At 44.5% G+C, this 24,930-nt stretch overlaps 1 protein-coding gene across 7 annotated transcripts in view; it reads right to left on the minus strand.

Annotated features, from left to right (window-relative positions):
• LOC110507115 (breast carcinoma-amplified sequence 3) overlaps positions 1 to 24,930 on the minus strand; it is a 353,145-nt gene that overhangs the window by 243,804 nt on the left and 84,411 nt on the right. For 5 of the 7 annotated variants that reach the window (XM_036965503.1, XM_036965505.1, XM_036965502.1 and 2 more), the window contains exons 15-16: positions 22,980 to 23,250; positions 5,398 to 5,430 (exon numbers count right to left, since the gene is read on the minus strand). In XM_036965503.1, the coding sequence (XP_036821398.1) occupies positions 5,398 to 5,430; positions 22,980 to 23,250 (304 nt within the window). The remainder of the gene's footprint in view (positions 1 to 5,397; positions 5,431 to 22,979; positions 23,251 to 24,930) is intronic. The other 2 variants (XM_036965506.1, XM_036965504.1) reach the window with 1 other exon arrangement.

The following is a 24,930-nucleotide window of genomic DNA, read 5'->3' on the forward strand; positions in this document are numbered from 1 at the left end:
ATCAGGAAGTCCAGGAACCAGTTGCAGGGGGAGGTGGTTAGTTCCAGGGTCCTTAGCTTAGGGAAGAGCTTTGAGGGCACTATGGTGTTGAACGCGGAGCTATAGTCAGTGCATAGCATTCTCGCATAGGTGTCCCTTTTGTCCAGATGGGATAGAGCAGTGTGGAGTGCAATAGAGATTGCATCATCTGTGATCTGTTGGGTCTTGGGTTTCTGGGATAATGGTGTTGATGTGAGCCATGACCAGCCTTTCAAAGCACTTCATAGCTACAGACGTGAGTGCTACGGGTCAGTAGTCATTTAGGCAGGTTACCTGAGTGTTCTTGGGCACAGGTACTATGGTGGTCCGCTTGAAACATGTTGGTATTACAGACTCTGACAGGGACAGGTTGAAAATGTCAGTGAAGACACTTGCCAGTTGGTCAGAGCATGCTCGGAGTACACGTCCCGGTAATCCGTCTGGCCCTGCGGCCTTGTGAATGTTGACCCGTTTCAAAAGTTTTACTCACATCGGCCACGGAGAGAGTGATCACACAGTCATCCGGAACAGCTGATGCTCTCATGCATGCTTCAATGTTACTTGCCTCGAAGCGAGCATAGAAGTAATTTAGCTCGTTTGGTAGGCTCGCACCACTGGGCAGCTCGCGGCTGTGCTTCTCTTTGTAGTCTGAAATAGTTTGCAAGCACTGCCACATCCGACGAGCGTCGGAGCCGGTGTAGTACGATTCGATCTTAGTCCTGTATTGACGCTTTACCTGTTTGATGGTTCGTCGGAGGGCATAGTGGGATTTCTTTTAAGCTTCTGGGTTAGAGTCCCGCTCCTTGAAAGTGGCAGCTCTACCCTTTTGCCCAGTGCGGATGTTGCCTGTAATCCATGGCTTCTAGTTGGGGTATGTACCTACGGTCACTGTGGGGACAATGTCATCGATGCACTTATTGATGAAGCCAGTGACTGATGTGGTGTACTTCTCAATGCCATCGGAAGAATCCCAGAATATATTCCAGTCTGTGCTAGCAAAACAGTCCTGTAGCTTAGCATCTGCTTCATCTGACCACTTTCTTATTGATAGAGTCACTGGTACTTCCTGCTTTAGTATATGCTTGTAAGCAGGAATCAGGAGGATAGAATTATGATCAGATTTGCCAAATGGAGGGCAAGGGACAGCTTTGTGCACGTCTGTGTGTGAAGTAAAGGTAGTCTAGAGTTTTTTCCCTCTGGTTGCACATTGAACATGCTGGTCGAAATGAGGTAAAACGGATTTGAGTTCCCCTGCATTGAAGTCCCCGGCCACTAGGAGTGCCACCTCTGAATGAGTGTTTTCCTGTTTGCTTATGGCCGTATACAGCTCATTGGGTGCGGTCTTAGTGCCAGCATCGGTTTATGGTGGTATATAGACAACTACGAAAAATACAGATGAAAACTCTTGGTAAACAGTGTGGTCTACAGCTTATCATGATGATACTCTACATCAGGTGAGCAAACCCTTGAGACGTCATTAGATTTTGTGCACCATATGTTGTTTACAAATATACATTGACCGCCACCCCTTGTCTTACCAGAGGCCGCTGTTCTATCCTGCAGAAAAAGCTTAAAACCCTCCAACTGTATGTTATTGATTGTATGTTGGCTAATAGAACCGATGGTAAAGGTAGATTACCCTCTCTGCAACGGATCCTTACAAGGCACGATAGCTCTGTCTCTTTCTGCGCGTGACGGGGATGAGGGCCTTGTTGGGTGTCTGAAGTAAATCCTTCCCCTCTGACTCGAAGAAAACGTATTCCTCCAGTACGGGGTGAGTAATCGCCGTCCTGATTTCTAGAAGCTCTTTTCGGTCATAACACACAGTGGCAGAAACATTATGTACAAAATAAGTAAGAAATAACGCAAAAAAACATACACAATAGCACAATTGGTTACGGATCGTAAAACGGCAGCCATCTCCTTTGGTGCCATGACCAAGTAAAAATAGGTTTTTAGACATTTTTGCAAATGTATTAAATTAAACTGAAATAACATTTACATAAGTATTCACACCCTTTACTCAGTACTTTGTTGAAGCACTTTTAGCAGCGATTACAGTCTTGAGTCTTCTTGGGTATGACACTACAAGCTTGGCACACCTTTATTTGGGGAGTTTCTCCCATTCGTCTCTGCAGATCCTCTCAAGCTCTTTCAGGTTGGATGGGGAGTGTTGCTGCACAGCTATTTTCAGGTCTCTCCAGAGATGTTCGATCAAGTGCAAGTCCAGGCTCTGGGCCACTCAAGTACAATCAGGGACTTGTCTCGAAGCCACTCCTTAGTTGTCTTGGCTGTGTGCTTAGGGTAGTTGTCCTGTTGGAAGGAGAACCATCGCCAGTCTGAGCACTTTGGAGCAGGTTGTCATCAAGGATCTCTGTATACTGCTCCATTCATCTTTGCCTTGATCCTGAATAGTCTCCCAGTCCCTGACGCTAAAAAACATCCCCACTGCATGATGCTGCCACCATCATTCTTCATCGTAGGGATGGTGCCAGGTTTCCTTCAGACGTGACGCTTGGCCAAAGAGTTCATTCTTGGTTTCATCAGACCAGATAATCTTGCTGAGAGTCTTTCTTTTGGCAAACACCAAGCGTGCTATCATGAGCCTTTTACTGAGGAGTGGCTTCCATCTGGCCACTCTACCATAAAGGCCTGATTGGTGGAGTGCTGCAGAGATGGTTGCCCTTCTGGAAGGTTCTCCCATCTCCACAGAGGAACTTTGGAGCTCTGTCAGAGTGACCATCAGGTTCTTGGTCACCTCCCTGATCAAGGCCCTTCTCCCCTGATTGCTCAGTTTAGCCGGGCGGCCAGCTCTAGGGAGAGTCTTGGTGGTTCCAAACTTCTTTAATTTAAGAATGATAGAGGCCACTGTGTTCTTGGGTACCTTCAATGCTGCAGATGTTTTTTGGTACACTTCCCCAGATCTGTGCCTCGACACAATCCTGTCTTGGAGCTCTAAGGACAATTCCTTCGACCTCATTGCTTGGTTTTTGCTCTGACATGGACTGTCAAGGGTGGGACATTATATAGATAGGTGTGTGACTTTCCAAATCATTGCCCATCAAATTAATTTACCACAGGTGGACTAAAATCAAGTTGTAGAAACATCTCAAGGATGATCAATGGAAACAGGATGCACCTGAGCTCAATTTTCGAGACTCATAGCAAAGGGTCTGAATACTTATGTAAATAAGGTGTAGTTTTTTTTAATATATATACACATTAGCAAAAATAAAATAAAAACCTGTTTTCGCCTCATCATTATGGGGTATTGTGTGTAGATTGCTTTAATCCATTTTAGAATAAGGCTGTAAAGTAACAAAACGTGGAAAAAGTCAAGGGGTCTGAATACTTTCAAGGCACTTTCGGTAGGGGTAAAGTGACTAGGCAACAGGATAGATAAGACAGTAGCAGCAGTGTATTTGGTGAGTGTAAAAGTGTTTGTGTGTGTAGTCAGTTTGCACATATGTGCATGTTATGTGTGGGTGTATGTTGGGTGTGTGTGTGTAAGTATATGTGAGTGTGTGGGTAGAGTCCTGTGTGTGCGCATAGAGTCAGTGCAAGAGAGTTAGTGCAAAAATTTGTCAACGCAGGTTGTCCGGGTAGCCATTTGATTAGCTATTGTTTAGAAATATTATGACTTGTGGGTAAAAGCAGTTCAAGGTCTTGTTGGTTCCAGACTTGGTGCATTGCTACCGCTTACCGTGCGGTAGCAGAGATTGGGTGGCTGGAGTCTGAACATTTTTAAGGTCTTCCTGACACCACCTGGTATAGAGGTCCTAGATGGAAGAAAGCTCGGACCCAGTGATGTACTGGGCTGTACACATTACCCTCTGTAGCACCTTGTGGTCCAATGCCAAGCAGTTGCAGTACCAAGCGGTGATGTAGCCAGTTAAGACGTTCTCAATGGTGCAACTGTAGAACTTTGAGGATCTTTTTAGCCTCCTGAGGAGGAAGAGGCATTGTTGTGCCCTCTTAACGACTGTGTTGATGTGTTTGGACCATGATAGATCATTAGTAATGTGGGGCGGCCCGTCAGGAAGTCCAGGATCCAGGTGCAGAGGGAGGTGTTCAGTCCCAGGGAACTTAGCTTAGTGATGAGCTTCGAGGGCACTATGGTGTTGACCGCTGAGTTGTAGTCAATGAACAGCATTCTCACATAGGTGAGAATAGAGTGGGTCCAGGGTGTCTGGGATGATGATGAAGTGAGGCATGACCAGCCTTCAATGCATTTCATGGCTATATGTGAGTGGTACAGAGCGATAGCCATTTAGACAGGTTGATTTGGTGTTCATGGGCACAGGGACTATGGTGGTCTGCTTGAAACATGTAAGTATTATAGAAGGTCAGGGAGAGGTTGAAAATATAGGTGAAGACTAACTACACTGCCTTTGCTTTTCAGTAAGGGACAGATGAATCTGTCATTAGGAACAAGAGACAAATAGAAATGTGTAGAAGCAACTGTATGACCATCACATACGTTGTAAACTACATCTTCCTTCATCTTTCACTATGCTGAGGTGATTGATACTCATTTCCAGTGTGTGTGCCTGCTTTCCTGTGTGTGTGTGTGTGTGTGTGTGTGTGTGTTAGAGGTCATATACAGAAGGCCACTGTGGAGCACACAGCAAGCAAACATCATCAAACCTCATGTTTTACGAAGGGTGACAAAATCAGTGTGTCCTGCACTTCAAAGTGAGCGTTTAAAAAGCTCTAATTATAGAACTTCACAGACAAGCCCTGGGTCAGAGGGTCAAGTCGTAAACGTGTCACGCCTCGCTAGCTTAACGTTAGTTAGTTATCAACCACTCCGAGGTAATGCCTGCATCCAAAATGGCACGATATTTCCTTTATAGTGCACTACATTTGACAAGGGCCCATAGAGCTCTGGTCAAAAGTAGTGCACTATAAAGGGAAAAGGGTGTCATTTGGGACATACAGCAAATGCCATCATTGTAAGACCGGCGTCCGTTGCACGCTGACTGTGTTTTGGCCGGAGGACGATGATGGACAGAAAAGGGCGGTGTGAAGGATTAAAGAACCCTGAAAACCAAAACAAGCTCTGTGTTGGCTTGTAATGGCACAGAGGAAGTATCCCTTTATCAACAGTGAATTAACAGCTTCCCTTTGCACCTTGTTTTGCCCTTTGCTAAAGCCTCTGAACGTGGGCCAGAAACCAGATGGCTGGATGACTGTTGGATCCACAATGAACCACCAAGCATTCTATTTCAGGCCACAAGGAGAAATCAGCACCCTCACTAACAGACATCTGATGATGTGTCATTGTTTGACCCCAGCTGAAAACACATACGGGCTCATGCAAAAAACACACACACACACAGTTGCGAGTGGACACACGGCGGACCAGACTTCACTGACCTCTATTTTCTCTTTTCTTTCTGCATTTTGCTCCTGTTGAATGGAATAGCAGTACAGTCAGTACAGCATAACTTTTCTCTTTCAATCACAGGAGTGTTTGGACTGAACTCTGTCAGACAGTGACAGAAGCACAGCAGAGCCAGCCCAGTCTGGTCTATAGTCAAACACTGACCCCAAATCAGCCAGACTCAACTACCACAGACAATAAGACTGATAAAACCATACATAGGACAGTTTAAAACAAACAGTGGTTTAAAGTACATGACACATCCACTCCATATCAACAATCAAATATGTACAGTATCTATGATGTCTAAGCACTTGACCAACAGAGCACTTTTCCAGGTTCAGGTTGTGTAATCTACTTTAGAAACTAGATCAAAAGCTAAGCTATATGATTGACTTGTGAATAGAAGTTTAAAATGATTGTCAAATAGTCATTTTCATATTGTTACATGGACATTATTAGGGACATTGGGTCAATAGAATCAGAGCTCTACTACCCGAAGAGCCCCAAAATGATACATGGTGTTGGGCCCGGGTAGGGTCTGCTTTTTCATCAATAACTAGGGTACGGGCAGGGCTCAGGTATCATTCAATTGATCACTAACATTCTGAAGCTGAGCCTTTTGTTGTGCTCTGAATTGGGCCTGGGTAGGGTAGGGCTTGAACGTTGCGGGCATGGGTAGCGCTCGGGCTTAAAATTCATGCCCGTGCAGGGCTCTAAATTGAATACACTGGCTCAATGAAATAAAATAATTAGAGACATCAGGTTAGCCATTCCTTTGAGGATGCATGGGTGAAGATCATAGGTCAAGGGTTAAAAAAGGACTTGAGGAGTATAAATAGCACGACTCCATATTTAAACAGAGAGAGGGGAAAAAAAAGCCCAACTGTAGATTTCTATTTTTAAAGCAGCCTGGCAGCTCTGAAGGATGTGAACTTTTCTTAGTTCCTTCCCCAAAATCAATGTGTTGTCAGAGGGGACAATCAGAGGGCAGCTGTTGTGGCTTTTCTGACTGATTCATCATCCCCGATTCTGACGCCCAGATTCAAGCCCGAGAAACAACCTGTTAACAAAACAGACAGAAGATAAACAAAGCAAAAAGTGATCGACTTTTAGGGGGAGTTTTTTTGGAGTGCTGCGCAAACAGGAGAAATCTAGCCTCATCACTCAGAAACAGACTAAAATGACACGAGATCAGCACTTCAAAGCAACACAACAGGATGCTGACAATTAATTCTGAAACTCATGCAACAAACTTCAGACTGATGTGAAAACAGTTAAGATCACTGAGTCAAAATGTAAGCCAAGATCTACCACTCAGATTATATATATTTTTAAACATGACTTAAAAAATGTAAGCCTATGTAACATTAACCAATTAAAATCCGTTATGTAGCAATAAGGTCTGTGCAGTAGGCTATAAGCCCAATACATTATATCACTGTATATTGGCTATGCTTGAATTGCCCTGCCAATGTTGTTCTTCTCAGACCATTTAAATGTAGGTATGATCACACTGGTATTAAATACTTGATTGTATTACTTGTGAGACACAGCTGAGTGAGCAAAAATAATTAGCTTTTCTTTTTTACTAGACTGATGGCCTGCATCTGATGGTCAGTCTGAGGGGAGGGAGGGAGCTGCGGTGAGGATGCCTCTCACCTGATTCAACGTCCCTCTGCTCTCCCTCCCTCTGCTGAGTAAAGGGGACAGTCTTCCAGATGACGGTGAAACCATTTCGCACTGCATTATTTCTGCCACATGCACCAATTCATGCTGTTACTCCTGACCGGGGAAAGTGAAATATTCCTCAATATTAAAAAGACACGCCACTACTAATAAAGCAAGCTTATCGGAAAACGTGGATATACAGTGCATTCGGAAAGTATTCAGACCCCTCGACTTTTTCCACATTTTGTTACGTTACAGCCTTATTCCAAAATTGAATAAAAATGAAATACATACATCTATACACAATAACTCAATGGCAAAGCAAAAACAGGTTTTATTAATTGTTGCTAATTTATAAAAAATAAATAAATATAGAGTACCAGTCAAAGGTTTGGACACACCTACTCATTCCAGGGTTTTTCTATATTCCTACATTGTAGAATAAAAGTGTAATAAAAATCAAAACGATGAAATAACACAGCTTTGCACACTCTTGGCATTCTCTCAACCAGCTTCATGAGGGTGTCACCTGGAATGCATTTCAATTAGCAGGTGTGTCTTGTTAAAAGTTAATTTGTGGAATTTCTTTCCTTCTTAATGCATTTGAGCCAATCAGTTGTGTTGTGACAAGGTAGGGGTGGTATTCAGAAGATAGCCCTATTTGGTAAAAGACCAAGTCCATATTATGGCGAGAACAGCTCAAATAAGCAAAGAGAAACGACAGTCCATCATTACTTTAAGACAATACGGAAATTTCAAGAATTCTGAAAGTTTCTTCAAGTGCAGTCACAAAAACCATCAAGCGCTATGATGAAACTGGCTCTCATGAGGACCGCCACAGGAAAGGAAGACCCAGAGTTAACTCTGCAGCAGATGATAAGTTCATTAGAGTTACCAGCCTCAGAAATTGCAGCCCAAATAAATGCATCACAGAGTTTAACTAACAGAAACATCAACTGTTCAGAGGAGAGTGCGTGAATCAGGCCTTTATTGTCAAATTGCTGCAAAGAAACCACTACTAAAGGACACCAATAAGAAGAAGAAACTTACTTGGGCCAAGAAACACGAGCAATGGACATCAGACCGGTGGAAATCTGTCCTTTGGTTTGATGAGTCCAAATGTAAGATTTTTGGTTCTAACCGCCGTGTCTTTGTGAGACGCAGTGAAGTAAAATTATGATCTCCACATGTGTGGTTCCCACTGTGCAGCATGGAGGATGAGGTGTGAAGGTGCTTTACTGGTGACACTGTCTGCTTTATTTACAATTCAAGACACACTTAATCAGTATGGCTACCACAGCATTCTGCAGCAATACTTCATCCCATCTGGTTTGCACTTAGTGGGACTATAATTAGTTTTTCAACAGGACAATGACCCAACACACCTCCATGCTGTGTAAGGGCTATTTGACCAAGAAGGAGAGTGAGAAGGAGAGAGTCAGACAAGACCTGGCCTCCACAATCACTTGAACTCAAACCAATTGAGATGGTTTGGGATGAGTTGGACCACATTGTGAAGGAAAAGCAGCCAACAAGTGCTCAGCATATATGTGGAAACTCCTTCAAGACTTTTGGAAAAGCTTTCCAGGTGAAGCTGGTTGAGAGAATACCAAGAGTGTTCAAAGCTGTCATCAAGGCAGAGGGTGGCTACTTTGAAGAATCAAAAATATATTTTGATTTAACACTTTTTTGGTTACTACATGATTCCATGTGTTATTTCATAGTTCTGATGTCTTCACTATTATTCTACTACGTAGAAAATAGTAAAATAAAGAAAAACTCTTGTATGAGTAGATGTGTCCAAACTTTTGACTGGTACTGTATATTTATATTTTTCAAATAAATTAGAAACAATTTACTAAAACCAACATCACCGTTCAAAAGTTTGAGGTCAGTTAGAAATGTCCTTGTTTTCGAAAGAAAAGCACATTTTGTGTCCATTAAAAAAAAACATAAAATTGATCAGAAATACAGTGTAGACATTGTTAATGTTGTAAATGACTATTGTAGCTGGAAACGGCAGACTTTTAATGGAGCATCTACATAGAAGTACACAGGCCCATTATCAGCAACCTTCACTCCAGTGTTCCAATGGCACGTTGTGTTACCTAATCCGAGTTTATCATTTAAAAAGGCTAATTGATCATTAGAAAACTCTTTTGCAGTTATGTTAGCACAGCTGAAAACTGTTGTCCTGATTAAAAATGCAATACAACTGGCATTCTTTAGACTTCTTGAGTATCTGGAGCATCAACATTTGTGGCTACATAGCTGATGCCTGCTGGACACTGATCACTTTGCTACATAGCTGATTCCTGCTGGACTGTCCATTAATCACGGTACTCCATTCTGTTTGTTTATGTTTTTATCTGTCGGCCCCAGCCGCACTCAGGCTCTGTGTGTAGTTAATCCGACCCTCTCTGCCTAGTCAACACCATTTTACCTGCTGTTGTTGTGCTAGCTGATTAGCTGTTGTTGTTCCACCTGCTGTTTTAGCTAGCTCTCCCAATCAACACCTGCGATTACTGTATGTCTCTCTCAAATGTCAATATGCCTTGTATACTGTTGTTCAGGTTAGTTATCATTGTTTTAGTTTACAATGGAGCCCCTAGTTCCACTCTTCATACCTCTGATACCTCCTTTGTCCCACCTCCCACACATGCAGTGACCTCACCCATTACAACCAGCATGTCCAGAGATACCTCTCTTATCATCACCCAGTGCCTGGGCTTACCTCCGCTGTACCCGCACCCCACCATACCCCTGTCTGCGCATTATGCCCTGAATATATTCTACCATGCCCAGAAATCTGCTCCTTTTATTCTTTGTCCCCAACGCTCTAGGCAACCAGTTTTGATAGCCTTAGCCGCACCCTCATACTACTCCTCCTCTGTTCCGCGGGTGATGCAGGGCCTGGGTTTACCTCCACATGTCCCCAGGCACCTTCATTCATTGACTTCTGTGATCGAAAAAGCCTTGGTTTCATGCATGCCAACATCAGAAGCCTCCTCCCTAAGTTTGTTTTACTCACTGCTTTAGCACACTCAGCTAACCCTGATGTCCTTGCCGTGTCTGAATCCTGGCTTAGGAAGGCCACCAAAAATTCTGAGATTTCCATACCCAACTATAACATTTTCCGTCAAGATAGAACTGCCAAAGGGGTGGAGTTGCAGAGATAGCCTGCAAAGTAATGTCATACTTTCCAGGTCCATACCCAAACAGTTCGAACTACTAATTCAAAAAATTACTCTCTCCAGAAATAAGTCTCTCACTGTTGCCGCCTGCTGTTGCCGCCCTCTCAGCTGTGCCCTGGACACCATTTGTGAATTGATCACCCCCCATCAAGCTTCAGAGTTTGTTCTGTTAGGTGACCTAAACTGGGATATGCTTAACAACCCGGCAGTCCTACAAGTCCTCTAAGCTAGATGCCCTCAATCTCACACAAATCATCAAGGAACCACCAGGTACAACCCTAAATCTGTAAACAAGGGCACCCTCATAGACGTCATCCTGACCAACTGGCCCGCCAAATACACCTCCGCTGTCTTCAACCAGGATCTCAGCGATCACTGCCTCATTGCCTGTACCCGCTACGGATCCGCAGTCAAACGACCACCCCTCATCACTGTCAAACGCTCCCTAAAACACTTCTGTGAGCAGGCCTTTCTAATCGACCTGGCCCGGGTATCCTGGAAGGATATTGACCTCATCCCGTCAGTTGAGGATGCCTGGTCATTCTTTTAAAGTAACTTCCTCACCATTTTAGATAAGCATGCTCCGTTCAAAAAATGCAGAACTAAGAACAGATATAGCCCTTGGTTCACTCCAGACCTGACTGCCCTCAACCAGCACAAAAACATCCCGTGGCGGACTGCAATAGCATCGAATAGTCCCCGCGATATGCAACTGTTCAGGGAAGTCAGGAACCAATACACGCAGTCAGTCAGGAAAGCCAAGGCCAGCTTCTTCAGGCAGAAATTTGCATCCTGTAGCTCTAACTACAAAAAGTTATGGGACACTGTAAAGTCCATGGAGAACAAGAGCACCTCCTCCCAGCTGTCCATTGCACTGAGGCTAGGTAACACGGTCACCACCGATGAATCCATGATTATCGAAAACTTCAACAAGCATTTCTCAACGGCTGGCCATGCCTTCCTCCTGGCCACTCCAACCTCGGCCAACAGCCCCCCCCCCCCCCCCCCCCCCGCAGCTACTCGCCCAAGCCTCTCCAAAACCTGGACCCATACAAATCAGCTGGGCTCGACAATCTGGACCCTCTATTTCTGAAACTATCCACCGCCATTGTCGCAACCCCTATTACCAGCCTGTTCAACCTCTCATTCATATCGTCTGAGATCCCCAAGGATTGGAAAGCTGCCGCAGTCATCCCCCTCTTCAAAGGGGGAGACACCCTGGACCCAAACTGTTACAGACCTATATCCATCCTGCCCTGCCTATCTAAGGTCTTCGAAAGCCAAGTCAACAAACAGGTCACTGACCATCTCGAATCCCACCGTACCTTCTCCTCTGTGCAATCTGGTTTCCGAGCTGGTCACGGGTTCACCTCAGCCACACTCAAGGTACTAAACGATATCATAACCGCCATCGATAAAAGACAGTACTGTGCAGCCGTCTTCATCGACCTGGCCAAGGCTTTCGACTCTGTCAATCACCATATTCTTATCGGCAGACTCAGTAGCCTCGGTTTTTCTAATGACTGCCTTGCCTGGTTCACCAACTACTTTGCAGACATAGTTCAGTGTGTCAAATCGGAGGGCATGTAGTCCGGTCCTCTGGCAGTCTCTATGGGGGTGCCACAGGGTTCAATTCTCGGGCCGACTCTTTTCTCTGTATATATCAATGTTGTTGTTCTTGCTGCGGGCGATTCCCTGATCCACCCTTACGCAGACGACACCATTCTGTATACTTCCGGCCCTTCCTTGGACACTGTGCTATCTAACCTCCAAACGAGCTTCAACGCCATACAACACTCCTTCCGTGGCCTCCAACTGCTCTTAAACGCTAGTAAAACCAAATGCATGCTTTTCAACCGTTCGCTGCCTGCACCCGCACGCCCGACTAGCATCACCACCCTGGATGGTTCCGACCTAGAATATGTGGACATCTATAAGTACCTAGGTGTCTGGCTAGCTGTAAACTCTCCTTCCAGACTCATATCAAACATCTCCAATCTAAAATCAAATCTAGAGTCGGCTTTCTATTCTGCAATAAAGCCTCCTTCACTCACGCCGCCAAACAAAACTGACCATCCTACCGAACCTCGACTTCAGCGATGTCATCTACAAGATAGCTTCCAATACTCTACTCAGCAAACTGGATGCGGTTTATCACAGTGCCATCCGTTTTGTTACTAAAGCACCTTATACCACCCACCACTGCGACCTGTATGCTCTAGTCGGCTGGCCCTCGCTACATATTCGTCGCCAGACCCACTGGCTCCAGGTCATCTACAAGTCCATGCTAGGTAAAGCTCCGCCTTATCTCAGTTCACTGGTCACGATGGCAACACCCACCCGTAGCACGCGCTCCAGCAGGTGTATCTCACTGATCATCCCTAAAGCCAACACCTCATTTGGCCGCCTTTCGTTCCAGTTCTCTGCTGCCTGTGACTGGAACGAATTGCAAAAATCGCTGAAGTTGGAGACTTTTATCTCCCTCACCAACTTCAAACATCTGCTGTCTGAGCAGCTAACCGATCGCTGCAGCTGTGCATAGTCTATCGGTAAATAGCCCACCCAATTTACCTACCTCATTCCCATACTGTTTATATTTATTTACTTTTCTGCTCTTTTGCACACCAGTATCTCTACCTGTACATGACCATCTGATAATTTATCACTCCAGTGTTAATCTGCAAAATTGTAATTATTCGCCTACCTCCTCATGCCTTTTGCACACAATGTATATAGACTCTTTTTTTTTTATTTTTTTTACTGTGTTATTGACTTGTTAATTGTTTACTCCATGTGTAACTCTGTGTTGTCTGTTCACACTGCTATGCTTTATCTTGGCCAGGTCGCAGTTGTAAATGAGAACTTGTTCTCAACTAGCCTACCTGGTTAAATAAAGGTGAAATAAAATAAAAAATAAATACATTTGTGGGTACGATTACAGGCTCAAAATGACCAGAAACTAAGAACATTCTTCTGAAACTCGTTAGTCTATTCTTGTTCTGAGAAATGAAGGCTATTCCATGCGAGAAATTGCCAAGAAAATTAAGATATTGTTCAACACTGTACAATCGTGGCCAAAAGTTTGGAGAATGACACAAATATTAATTTTCACAAAGTCTGCTGCAGTGTCATTAGATATTTTTGTCAGATGTTACTATGGAATACTGAAGTATAATTACAAGCAAGTGTCAAAGGCTTTAATTGACAATTACATGAAGTTGATGCAGAGTCAATATTTGCAGTGTTGAGACCCTTCTTTTTCAAGACCTCTGCAATCCGCACTGGCATGCTGTCAATTAACTTCTAGGCCACATCCTGACTGATGGCAGCCCATTCTTGCATAAATCAATGCTTGGAGTTTGTCAGAATTTGTGGGATTTTGTTTGTCCACCCGCCTCTTGAGGATTGAACACAAGTTCTCAATGGGATTAAGGTCTGGGGAGTTTCCTGGCCATGGACCCAAAATATCGATGTTTTGTTCCCCGAGCCACTTAGTTATCACTTTTGCCTAATGGCAAGGTGCTCCATCATGCTGGAGCTGGAAAAGGCATTGTTCGTCACCAAACTGTTCCTGGATGGTTGGGAGAAGTTGCTATCGGAGGATGTGTTGGTACCATTCTTTATTCATGGCTGTGTTCTTAGGCAAAATTGTCAGTGAGCCCACTCCCTTGGCTGAGAAGAAACCCCACTCAGGATGCTTTATTGTTGGCATGACACAGGACTGATGGTAGCGCTCACCTTGTCTTCTCCGGACAAGCTTTTTCCGGATGCCCCAAACAATTGGAAAGGGGATTCATCAGACAAAATGACTTTGCCCCAGTCCTCAGCAGTCCAATCCCTGTGCCCTTTGGAAGAATATCAGTCTGTCCGTGATGTTTTCCTGGAGAGAAGTGGCTTCTTTGCTGCCCTTCTTGACACCAGGGCATTCTCCAAAAGTCTTTGCCTCACTGTGCGTGCAGATTCACTCACGCCGGCCTGCTGCCATTCCTGAGCAAGCTCTGTACTGGTGGTGCCCCGATCCCGCAGCTGAATCAACTTTAGGAGACGGTCCTGGCGCTTGCTGGACTTTCTTGGGTGCCCTGAAGCCTTCTTCCCAACAATTGAACCGCTCTCCTTGAAGTTCTTGATGATCCGATAAATGGTTGATTTAGGTGCAATCTTACTGGCAGCAATATCATTGCCTGTGAAGCCCTTTTTGTCCAAAGCAATGATGACGGCAAGTGTTTCCTTGCAGGTAACCATGGTTGATAGCGGAAGAACAATGATTCCAAGCACCACCCTCCTTTTGAAGCTTCCAGTCTGTTATTCAAACTCAATCAGCATGTTAGAGTGATCCTCAGCCTTGTCCTCGTCAACACCTGTGTTAACGAGAGAATCACTGACATGTTAGCTGGTCCTTTTGTGGCAGGGCTGAAATGCAGTGGAAATATATTTTGGGGATTCAATTCATTTGCATGGCACAGAGAGACTCAATTAATTGAAATTCATCTGATCACTCTCCATAACATTCTGGAGAACTTGCAAATTCCCGTCATACAAACTGAGGCTGCAGACTTTGTGAAAATTAATATGTGTCATTCTCAAAAAGTTTGGCCACGACTGTATACTACTCCCTTCACAGAACAGCGCAAACTGTCGCTAACCAGAATAGCAAGAGGAGTGGGAGGCCCCGGTGCACAACTGAGCAAGAGGACAAGTACATTTGAGTGTTTAGTTTGAGAAACAGACGCCTCACAAGTCCTCAACTGGCAGCTTCATGAAATAGTACCCTCAAAACACCAGTCTTAACAGTGAAGAGGCGACTCCGGGATGCTGGCCTTCTAGGCAGAGTTCCTCTGTCCAGTGTTTGTGTTCTTTTGCCCATCTTAATCTTTTATTTTTATTGGCCAGTCTGAGATGGGTTTTTCTTTGCAACTCTGCCAGAATCCCGGAGTCACTTCCTCACTGTTGACGTTGAGACTGGTGCTTTGCGGGTACTATTTAATGAAGCTGCCAGTTGAGGACTTGTGAGGCGTCTGTTTCCTCAAACTAATGTATTTGTCCTCTTGCTCCGTTGTGCACCGGGGCCTCCCACTCCTCTTTCTATTCTGGTAGAATTAGGGCCAGTTTGCGCTGTTCAACAGCGTTTTTATGAGATCTTCAGTTTCTTAGCAATTTCTCACATGGAATAGCCTTCATTTCTCAGAACAAGAATAGACTGACGAGTTTCGGCAGTTCTTTGTTTCTGGTCATTTTGAACCTGTAATCATGCTGATGCTCCAGATACTCAACTAGTCTAAAAAGTGGCCAGTTGTATTGCTTCTTTAATCACACAACAGTTTTCAGCTGTGCTAACATAATTGCAAAATGGTTTTCTAATGATCAATTAGCCTTTTAAAATGATAAACTTTGATTAGGTAACACAATGTGCCATTGGAACACAGGAGTGATGGTTGCTGATAATGGGCCTCTGTATGTAGACATTCCATACAAAATCAGACGTTTCTAGCTACAATAGTCACTTACAACATTAAAAATGTCTACACTATTTCTTATCAACTTTATATTATTTTAATAGACATAAAATGTGCTTTTGGCACCTTTGGCAGCAATTACAGCCTTGAGTCTATTTGGGTATGACTACAAGCTTGGCACACCTGTATTTAGGGAGTTCATCCTATTCTTCTCTGCAGATCCTCTCAACCTCTGTCAGGTTGGACGGGGTGCGTCGCTACACATCTATTTTCAGGTCTCTCCAGCTATGCTTGATTGGGTTTAAGTCCAGGCTCTGGCTGGGACATTCATACAAGGACATTCAGAGACTGTTGGAAGGTGAACCTTTGCCTCAGTTTGAGGTCCTGAGCACTCTGGAGCAGGTTTTCATCAAGGATCTCACTGTACTTTACTACGTTCATCTTTACATCAATCCTGACACGTCTCCCAGTACCTGCCCGCCGAAAAACATACCAACAGCATGATACCTCCCCGATTGCTCAGTTTGGCCGGGCGGTCAGCTCTCGGAAGAGTCCTGGTGATTCCAAACTTCTTCCATTTAAGAATGATGGAGGCCACAGTGTTCTTGGGGACGTTCAATGACGCAGACATTATTTTGTTACCCTTCCACAGACACAATCCTGTCTCTGAGGTCTATGGACAATTCCTTCAACCTCATGGCTTGGTTTTTGCTCTGACATGGACTGTTAACTGTGGGACCTTACATAGACAGGTGTGTGCCTGTCCAATCAATTGAATTTACAACAGGTGGACTCCAATCAAGTTGTAAAAATATCTCAAAGATGATCAATGAAAAGAGCGCAAAATGAATAATGTAAACCGTGATCGACCAGACACTAAAGCACAGTAGGTGGCGGCATGCACCTGAAACATTTGTTTGTGGACCGCCATATTATCATAGAAGAAGAAGTATGGAACTAATTCAAATAATAGGAACACCAGGATTTATCTTTGTCTTTTTTTACAGAAATGTTTGGTGATCGACTAGGAATGCCTTGGAGTACCACTAGTGGATCGTGATCAACCAGTCACTAAGGGCTGCTCTAAAGTCTACTGTACGAATGATGGATGCAGACAATAGAAAAAGCATTTGAAGTCGTAAAGCACATCACTTGTTCATGGAGTCGGGTCTGGTCAGGTCAAAACGTAGCAATGGATACATGATGGAACATCTCAACCCTGCTTTACTACACTACAGACAGACCCACTAAGGTTAAACAGCCATCCCATACGGCCATTCACAACTGTTATGCTGGAGGGGCTGTTTTTATGTTACACAAACCAGCGTCTGTCCACATGGGCTACATTAACACAGAGAGTAGAGTTCCCCAACTGGCGGGTCGAATTTGGCCCCTGGGTGGTTTTATTTGTCCCCCCATGTTATCTGAGCAAAAAATATATACACTGCTCAAAAAAATAAAGGGAACACTTAAACAACACAATGTAACTCCAAGTCAATCACACTTCTGTGAAATCAAACTGTCCACTTAGGAAGCAACACTGATTGACAATACATTTCACATGCTGTTGTGCAAAAGGAATAGACAACAGGTGGAAATTATAGGCATTTAGCAAGACACCCCCAATAAAGGAGTGGTTCTGCAGGTGGGGACCACAGACCACTTCTCAGTTCCTATGCATCCTGGCTGATGTTTTGGTCAGTTTCGAATGCTGGTGGTGCTTTCACTCTAGTGGTAGCATGAGACGGAGTCTACAACCCACACAAGTGGCTCAGGTAGTGCAGCTCATCCAGGATGGAACATCAATGCGAGCTGTGGCAAGAAGGTTTGCTGTGTCTGTCAGAGTAGTGTCCAGAGCATGGAGGCGCTACCAGGAGACAGGCCAGTACATCAGGAGACGTGGAGGAGGCTGTAGGAGGGCAACAACCCAGCAGCAGGACCACTACCACTGCCTTTGTGCAAGGAGGAGCACTGCCAGAGCCCTGCAAAATGACCTCCAGCAGGCTACAAATGTCAATGAAACGGTCAGAAACAGACTCCATGAGGGTGGTATGAGGGCCCGACGTCCACAGGTGGGGGTTGTGCTTACAGCCCAACACCGTGCAGGACGTTTGGCATTTGCCAGAGAACACCAAGATTGGCAAATTCGCCACTGGCGCCCTGTGCTCTTCAAAGATGAAAGCAGGTTCACACTGAGAACGTGACAGACGTGACAGTCTGGAGACGCCGTGGAGAACGTTCTGCTGCCTGCAACATCCTCCAACATGACCGGTTTGGCGGTGGGTCAGTCATGGTGTGGGGTGGCATTTCTTTGGGGGGCCGCACAGCCCTCCATGTGCTCGCCAGAGGTAGCCTGACTGCCATTAGGTACCGAGATGAGATCCTCAGACCCCTTGTGAGACCATATGCTGGTGCGGTTGGCCCTGGCTTCCTCCTAATGCAAGACAATGCTAGACCTCATGTGGCTGGAGTGTGTCAGCAGTTCCTGCAAGAGGAAGGCATTGATGCTATGGACTGGCCCGCCCGTTCCCCAGACCTGAATCCAATTGAGCACATCTGGGACATCACGTCTCGCTCCATCCAGCAACGCCACGTTGCACCACAGACTGTCCAGGAGTTGGCGGATGCTTTAGTCCAGGTCTGGGAGGAGATCCCTAAGGAGACCATCCGCCACCTTATCAGGAGCATGCCCAGGCGTTGTAGGGAGGTCATACAGGCACGTGGAGGCCACACACACTACTGAGCCTCATTTTGACTTGTTTTAAGGACATTACATCAAAGTTGGATCAGCCTGTAGTGTGGTTTTCCACTTTAATTTTGAGTGTGACTCCAAATCCAGACCTCCATGGGTTGATAAATTTGATTTCCATTGATAATTTTTGTGTGATTTTGTTGTCAGTACATTCAACCATGTAAAGAGAAAAATATTTTATAAGAATATTTCATCATATTCATAAATCTTCAGATCTAGGATGTGTTATTTTAGTGTTCCCTTAATTTTTTTGAGCAGTGTATATTTTGCTTGCTTGTTGAATTGTTATTGTTGGGCATAAAAGACTGTAAACACACCAGGAAATCAGCTCAAAGTGATTTACATTTTGGAAATCTGTTCCGAAGTATTCCCACTTATAATAGAGAGACATATGTGATCGTTACAAATAATAATAATGAATAATAATTGATAATAATTTATTGGATTTATATAGCACTTTTCTACCAACTGGAGTACTCAAAGCTCTTTACATAGTAGGGGGAAATTCACGTCATCCACTATCAATGAGATGCACCCATCTCAGTGATGCGCGGCAACCTTTTTCTGTGACACAACTCTCACCACCCATCAGCTATCAGATGGAGAGGTAAGGAGTCATATATGCCAATTAGGAATGAGGGGGATGACGTAATGTGGCCAGGTTGGGAATTTAGCCAGGACACCGGGGTGAACACCCCTACTCTTACAATAAGAGGCATGGAATTTTAACGTCCCATCCGAAAGACAGCACCCTACACAAGACAAAGTCCCCAAATGTAATCAAGATTTGAAATTATTATGTTTTATTAAAATATTCTATCTGTTTAGGCTTCTTGCGGTCAATTTGGAGTCTAAAGAATATAAAAAAATATGTTCTGGCCCCCTGACCATCCGCTCAAGAAAGAATTGGCCCGCGGCTGAATCTAGTTGATGATCCCTGACCTAGAGTATAGTCCGTTCTCAGGGTGAGGACCCTGTCAATAATTTACCGAAAGAAGACATGTTGAACAATGTCATACTGGACACACAATTTTCCTCCTCTATGGCTGTGTGTACACAGGTAGTCCAATTCTGATATTTTTTCCACTAGTTGGTCTTTTGACCAATCACATCAGATCTTTTCACATCAGCTTTTTTTCCCCAGAGGTGATCTGATTGTGATCTGATCAGTGAAAAACAGATCAGAATTGGGTTGCCTGCCTATAAGAAACATTAACTGAACCAACGTGACACATCAGGGAGTGTGTGACTCCAGTGGCGGCCCGTCACTAAGGGCAGTTGGGGCTGAGCCCCACCTGTTTTGAGCCCAACCTGTTTGTTTGCCTGTTTGGCATGTTATTTTGGCATTAATACATGTCACATATTAGTTTGAAAACAATGTGAAAAAATCTTTGAGTTAATAAAGCCACATACATCTTTTTTTACTTTGAGTAAGGCAGCTCCAAAATGATGATATTTCAGCCTAGCTCAGTGCTTTCTGTGATGGTGGGGCAGCCTGAGGAAAACACTGAGGGTATCGGTTGGTAATGTTCTCTAGTTGCCCCGTGATTGGCTGAGTATTTTGTCACTCATGGGGACACTACGTCAACGCGAAATCTACAGTGAGAGCTCAAATTCAAGCCCCTTGGGTGCTGCCATAGAGTTACATTAGAAATGCCCATCCAAGAAGGCTCAAGGTCATTGGCCACAGATAAAATGACGTCAAATCACGTTATATCTACCGTAGCCTTGATTGGACTGATCATGTCAAGATCATACTTTCAAAATCTTAGCTAGAAAGCAGTCATCATGATCAAGTCGACAATCTACTGGAAAATCCTTTTCAATCCTTGTCATATGAAGAGAAATTACAGATAACGTATCGGTGCTCATCGGCCATTGGATATAAACATTACACAACAAGTTGGAAATCGGAAGGAATCAGTGGTTTACACAAAGCAATAAAAAGAACCAGCCTGCTTTTCAGTGGAGTGTGTGTGTTCCAAGTCTGTGTTTAAGGGACTCTTTTCCAAGCTTAAAATGATTAACATTCAACACCATGCATGGGCCAGAAAAGATTGAATACATTGGCCATGATGTCAATCCAGCATGGCTTCTGCCACGTTCAAAACAACTGGAACTCAGAAATCTCAGACTTCAGTGAGTTCAAGACAACTGGGAACTCAAAGAAACGAGCTCGGATTGGAGAAAATACGTTTTGAACATCCAAATAGTGATTCCAAGTCGGGAACTCGGGCTTCTTTCTAGAACTCCGACCTGAAGATCACTGATGTCATGATTCAACCTTGTTTTTTTCCCCCAGAGTTCACAGTTGTCTTGAAAGCACTATAAATCCAGAGAATGCCAGACTTTGATGACAAAGTTTGATAATAAAATTTGCCCACGAAGGACTGCCACGCCACCTTCCTGTTCAAGTAAGAACGGCACAACAAGGTCAAAAAATGTATTGTACGCTGCTGCATAAAGGATGGATTTTGCCAGGGAGATATGTATACTGTAGCTGAGAAAGTAATACTAAGTGTATGTTGTGTAGTAAGCTGTTAGTAGCCCATGTGCTTCACCCTAATAATTAGGTCCCTTTCCCCCTCCTTAAGCCTACTGTTCTGACTTGGTGGTGCACATGTAGCCTATAGCCTGTTTTAGAGAAATGTCATCATTGAATATTGTAAGAGCATTCACTGTGTGCTTATATGCCACCTTTATTTATCCTTCGGTTCTGACTTGGTGTACAGGGAGAATACTGTAAGAACGGACCATGTTCTGAATTCTGTCACTGTACATTTCAAAAGTGCTGAACAGTCATATTGACTACATCATTCCTAGCTCACTCTTTAATGTCTTAATCAAATTGTACATCTAAATTGTCAGTAGGAACCACATTTGTTTAAGCAAGTCATCCATATCAGCTATGTTTTTTTCAAAGGCAGTAATTGAGGCTGAATGAACTGTTTCACTGCCAGACAAGGCTCCACGAATAGCCAGGTGTAGCGGTGGTAAGGATTCACTCTATGGTTCTGAAAAGAAAACTCTGCTTTTAGGACAGCTTTATGTAGGCCGTAACAGTTTGCGGGCACCGTTTGTCACCGTTATAGTGCAATTAATGTATTGTTTAGTGTTGTTGAGTAGTGGCTTTGCTGGTATGCGTAAAAAAAAAAGTTGGGGGAGTTTGGTGTAAGAACGGACCATGTTCTGAATTCTGTCACCAAGATTTACATGTTAAAATGGCCACTGTGTGTGTGTCGTAGTTGAAGATTTAGACTTTCCCCCTACAAACTCACACACCATCTCCAACACCACGCAGAGAATGACATCTCCAAAACCAAGCCCCCAGATTCCTGGCAAACTTTATCACAGACTCCCAAGGTCCATAAAAAGGAACAGATACGCTGTAAATATCAAAGTCCTGAAAACGTAAAACCTATGGCCTCAGACAGTGGTATTTTAGTCTTTCTTTACGCTGTAACATTTATATAGCCGTCTGCCATCCCTGGGGGCCCACACACACACACACACACACCAGTGAAGAGACTAATTGTTGACAGGTGGCTCTAATGCCCTCCTTTGAAAATGGAGTGTGATTTATGAGTCTCTTGCTCCCCTCTCCCTCCATTCACTGCCGCTACAAAAGCTGAACTCCTTCGCTCTCCCTCCATATTTTTTTCTCCTTCTCGTTCATAATTTATTTCTCCCTCTTCCTCTTTCTCCTCCATCCCTTTCCACTTCCTTCTCTCCACTTTTTCTCTCTAGATCCAGAACGAGACAAGCCGTGGCGGCAGTACATTCCCTGGGCTTGACGTCACTCTGGCCTGGCTTGAACGTCCTGCTGACATTGTTTTAATTGTTGGGGAAGTGATCTGACAGTGGTCATTAATACAGAGCCTGGGGGAGAGAAGCCACACAAACTGAGTAATCGGGGGGGGGGGGGGTGTCTGGGGCTAACAATAGGCTAGGAAGGGAGAGGGGAAGTCAGGGCGCCACGGCTGCAGAGAGTGGGAGAGAGATGGATGACTGATGCCCTGACAGTGAGTGAGAGGGAGGGAGGGAGGGCAAACTGAGAAGATCTGCAAACAGCCTCGACCCTGAACTGTGATTTTTACATGTGAACTTAATGATGAGTATATGTCAATGGGTGTTTGTTTGTGTATGAGTGGGTGTGTGTGCCCACGCGTCGGTGGTAGTGTGTATAGTGTGTGTGTGTGTGCCAGCCAGGCGGCTCTAGGGGTGTTTGACCAACAGGACCAAGGCTGTAACAGACGGGTCATAGTCCCCAGCAGAACAAGGTCTACTCAGGTGACAGCCAGTCAGCGGTTGTTGTCACTTACTGGAAGTGGAGCCGCCGCTGTCTGAAGAGCTGTGTGCTGCCACACCCACCATATCAGCTATAGCCATGTCATAACACATGCTGCGTATTGTGGGGTTTTATGTACTGCGCAATAGTAAGAGGATTAGTTCTGTGCTTGGTGCCTGTGCATCTGTGTGCACGAGTGTGTGTCATCTATCCTTACCGTGTAGTGGGGACCCCGAGGGACTGCTGGAGAGCCCAGGGATGGGGCTGCATCTCCCTCCTCCAGCCTGCTTGCTGTTCAGTTCATTCTCTATCTCCTCCAGCCCTGCACTCTTCTGGAAGCGGGACATGCGGTTGACCACACGGGGGGACATGTGAGTGCGGGCGCAAGGCGCACCACCGTAGGGGTTGATGGGAAAGACGTGGGAGGTGCCACGCAGTGTGCTGATCACCACCCAGCGACTGTCCTGGCTAAAACAGATGTCCTGGACCTGGGGAAGGGGCACAGACAGAGAGACACAGACAGGCAGAGAGAGATAAAGAAAGAGAGAAGAAGCTGATCAACTTGTCATACGTTGACAGTAACACAGCGTATAAGTAGTAAGGCAGTTGACCTTACAGCAAAACCAAACCAATGTTCTCCTTAACATTCTCAAATAGATGTTGAACTGACCACTGAATAGAGAATATAAGATGACCATTTGAAAGGAGGTATCTGGACGGTTGTTGAGGGTTTGGGGGGGGAAATGTATTTTTAAGTCTTTGGTAAAGACAGCCCAACAGTCTGTCTGCAGAAGACAATTAAGGTATCTCTCTCCTGTGGCCTCAAGAGTTACACACACAGTCAGCTCACAGAGGACACACTCCAACAGATAGCATCTACACAACTATGTCAGACACAAGAGACACCGAGAGACAGAGACATACCGAGACAGACACACAGAGAGAGATGAAGACAGAGAGAGATGAAGAGAGAGAGAGATGAAGACAGAGAGAGAGAGACAGAGAGAGATGAAGACAGAGAGAGATGGAGAGAGAGAGATGAAGACAGAGAGAGACAGAGAGATAAAGACAGAGAGATAAAGACAGAGAGAGATGGAGAGAGAGAGATGAAGACAGAGAGAGATAAAGAGAGAGAGAGATAAAGACAGAGAGAGATAAAGAGAGAGAGAGATAAAGACAGAGAGAGATAAAGACAGAGAGAGAAAGACAGAGAGAGAAAGACAGAGAGAGATAAATGCAGAGAGAGATGAAGACAGAGACAGACAGAGAGAGATGAAGACAGAGAGAGATGAAGACAGAGATGAAGACAGAGACAGACAGAGAGAGATGAAGACAGAGAGAGACAGACATATAAAGACAGAGAGATAAAGACAGAGAGAGATGAAGACAGAGATGAAGACAGAGACAGACAGAGAGAGATGAAGACAGAGAGAGACAGAGAGATAAAGACAGAGAGAGATAAAGACAGAGAGATGGAGAGAGAGAGAGACAGACAGAGAGAGATAAATACAGAGAGAGATGAAGACAGAGAGAGACAAAGACAGAGAGAGATGAAGACAGAGAGAGATGAAGACAGAGAGAGACAGACAGAGAGAGACAGACAGAGACAGACAGAGAGAGATGAAGACAGAGAGAGACAGACAGATAAAGATGAAGACAGAGAGAGATGAAGACAGAGAGAGACAGAGAGATAAAGACAGAAAGAGATAAAGACAGAGAGAGATGGAGAGAGAGAGATGAAGACAGAGAGAGATAAAGACAGAGAGAGATAAATGCAGAGAGAGATGAAGACAGAGAGAGACAGACAGATAAAGACAGAGAGATAAAGACAGAGAGAGATAAAGACAGAGAGAGATAAAGACAGAGAGAGATGGAGAGAGAGAGAGACAGACAGAGAGAGATAAATACAGAGAGAGATGAAGACAGAGAGATAAAGACAGAGAGAGATGAAGACAGAGAGAGATGAAGACAGAGAGAGACAGACAGAGAGAGATGAAGACAGAGAGAGATGAAGACAGAGAGAGATGAAGACAGAGAGAGACAGAGAGAGATAAAGACAGAGAGAGATGGAGAGAGAGAGATAAAGACAGAGAGAGATAAAGACAGAGAGATAAAGACAGACAGAGACAGACAGAGAGAGATAAATACAGAGAGAGATGAAGACAGAG

The sequence above is a fragment of the Oncorhynchus mykiss genome, chromosome 27, assembly GCF_013265735.2.
Source record: "Oncorhynchus mykiss isolate Arlee chromosome 27, USDA_OmykA_1.1, whole genome shotgun sequence".
In the NCBI taxonomy this organism is placed as follows: Eukaryota; Metazoa; Chordata; class Actinopteri; order Salmoniformes; family Salmonidae; genus Oncorhynchus; species Oncorhynchus mykiss.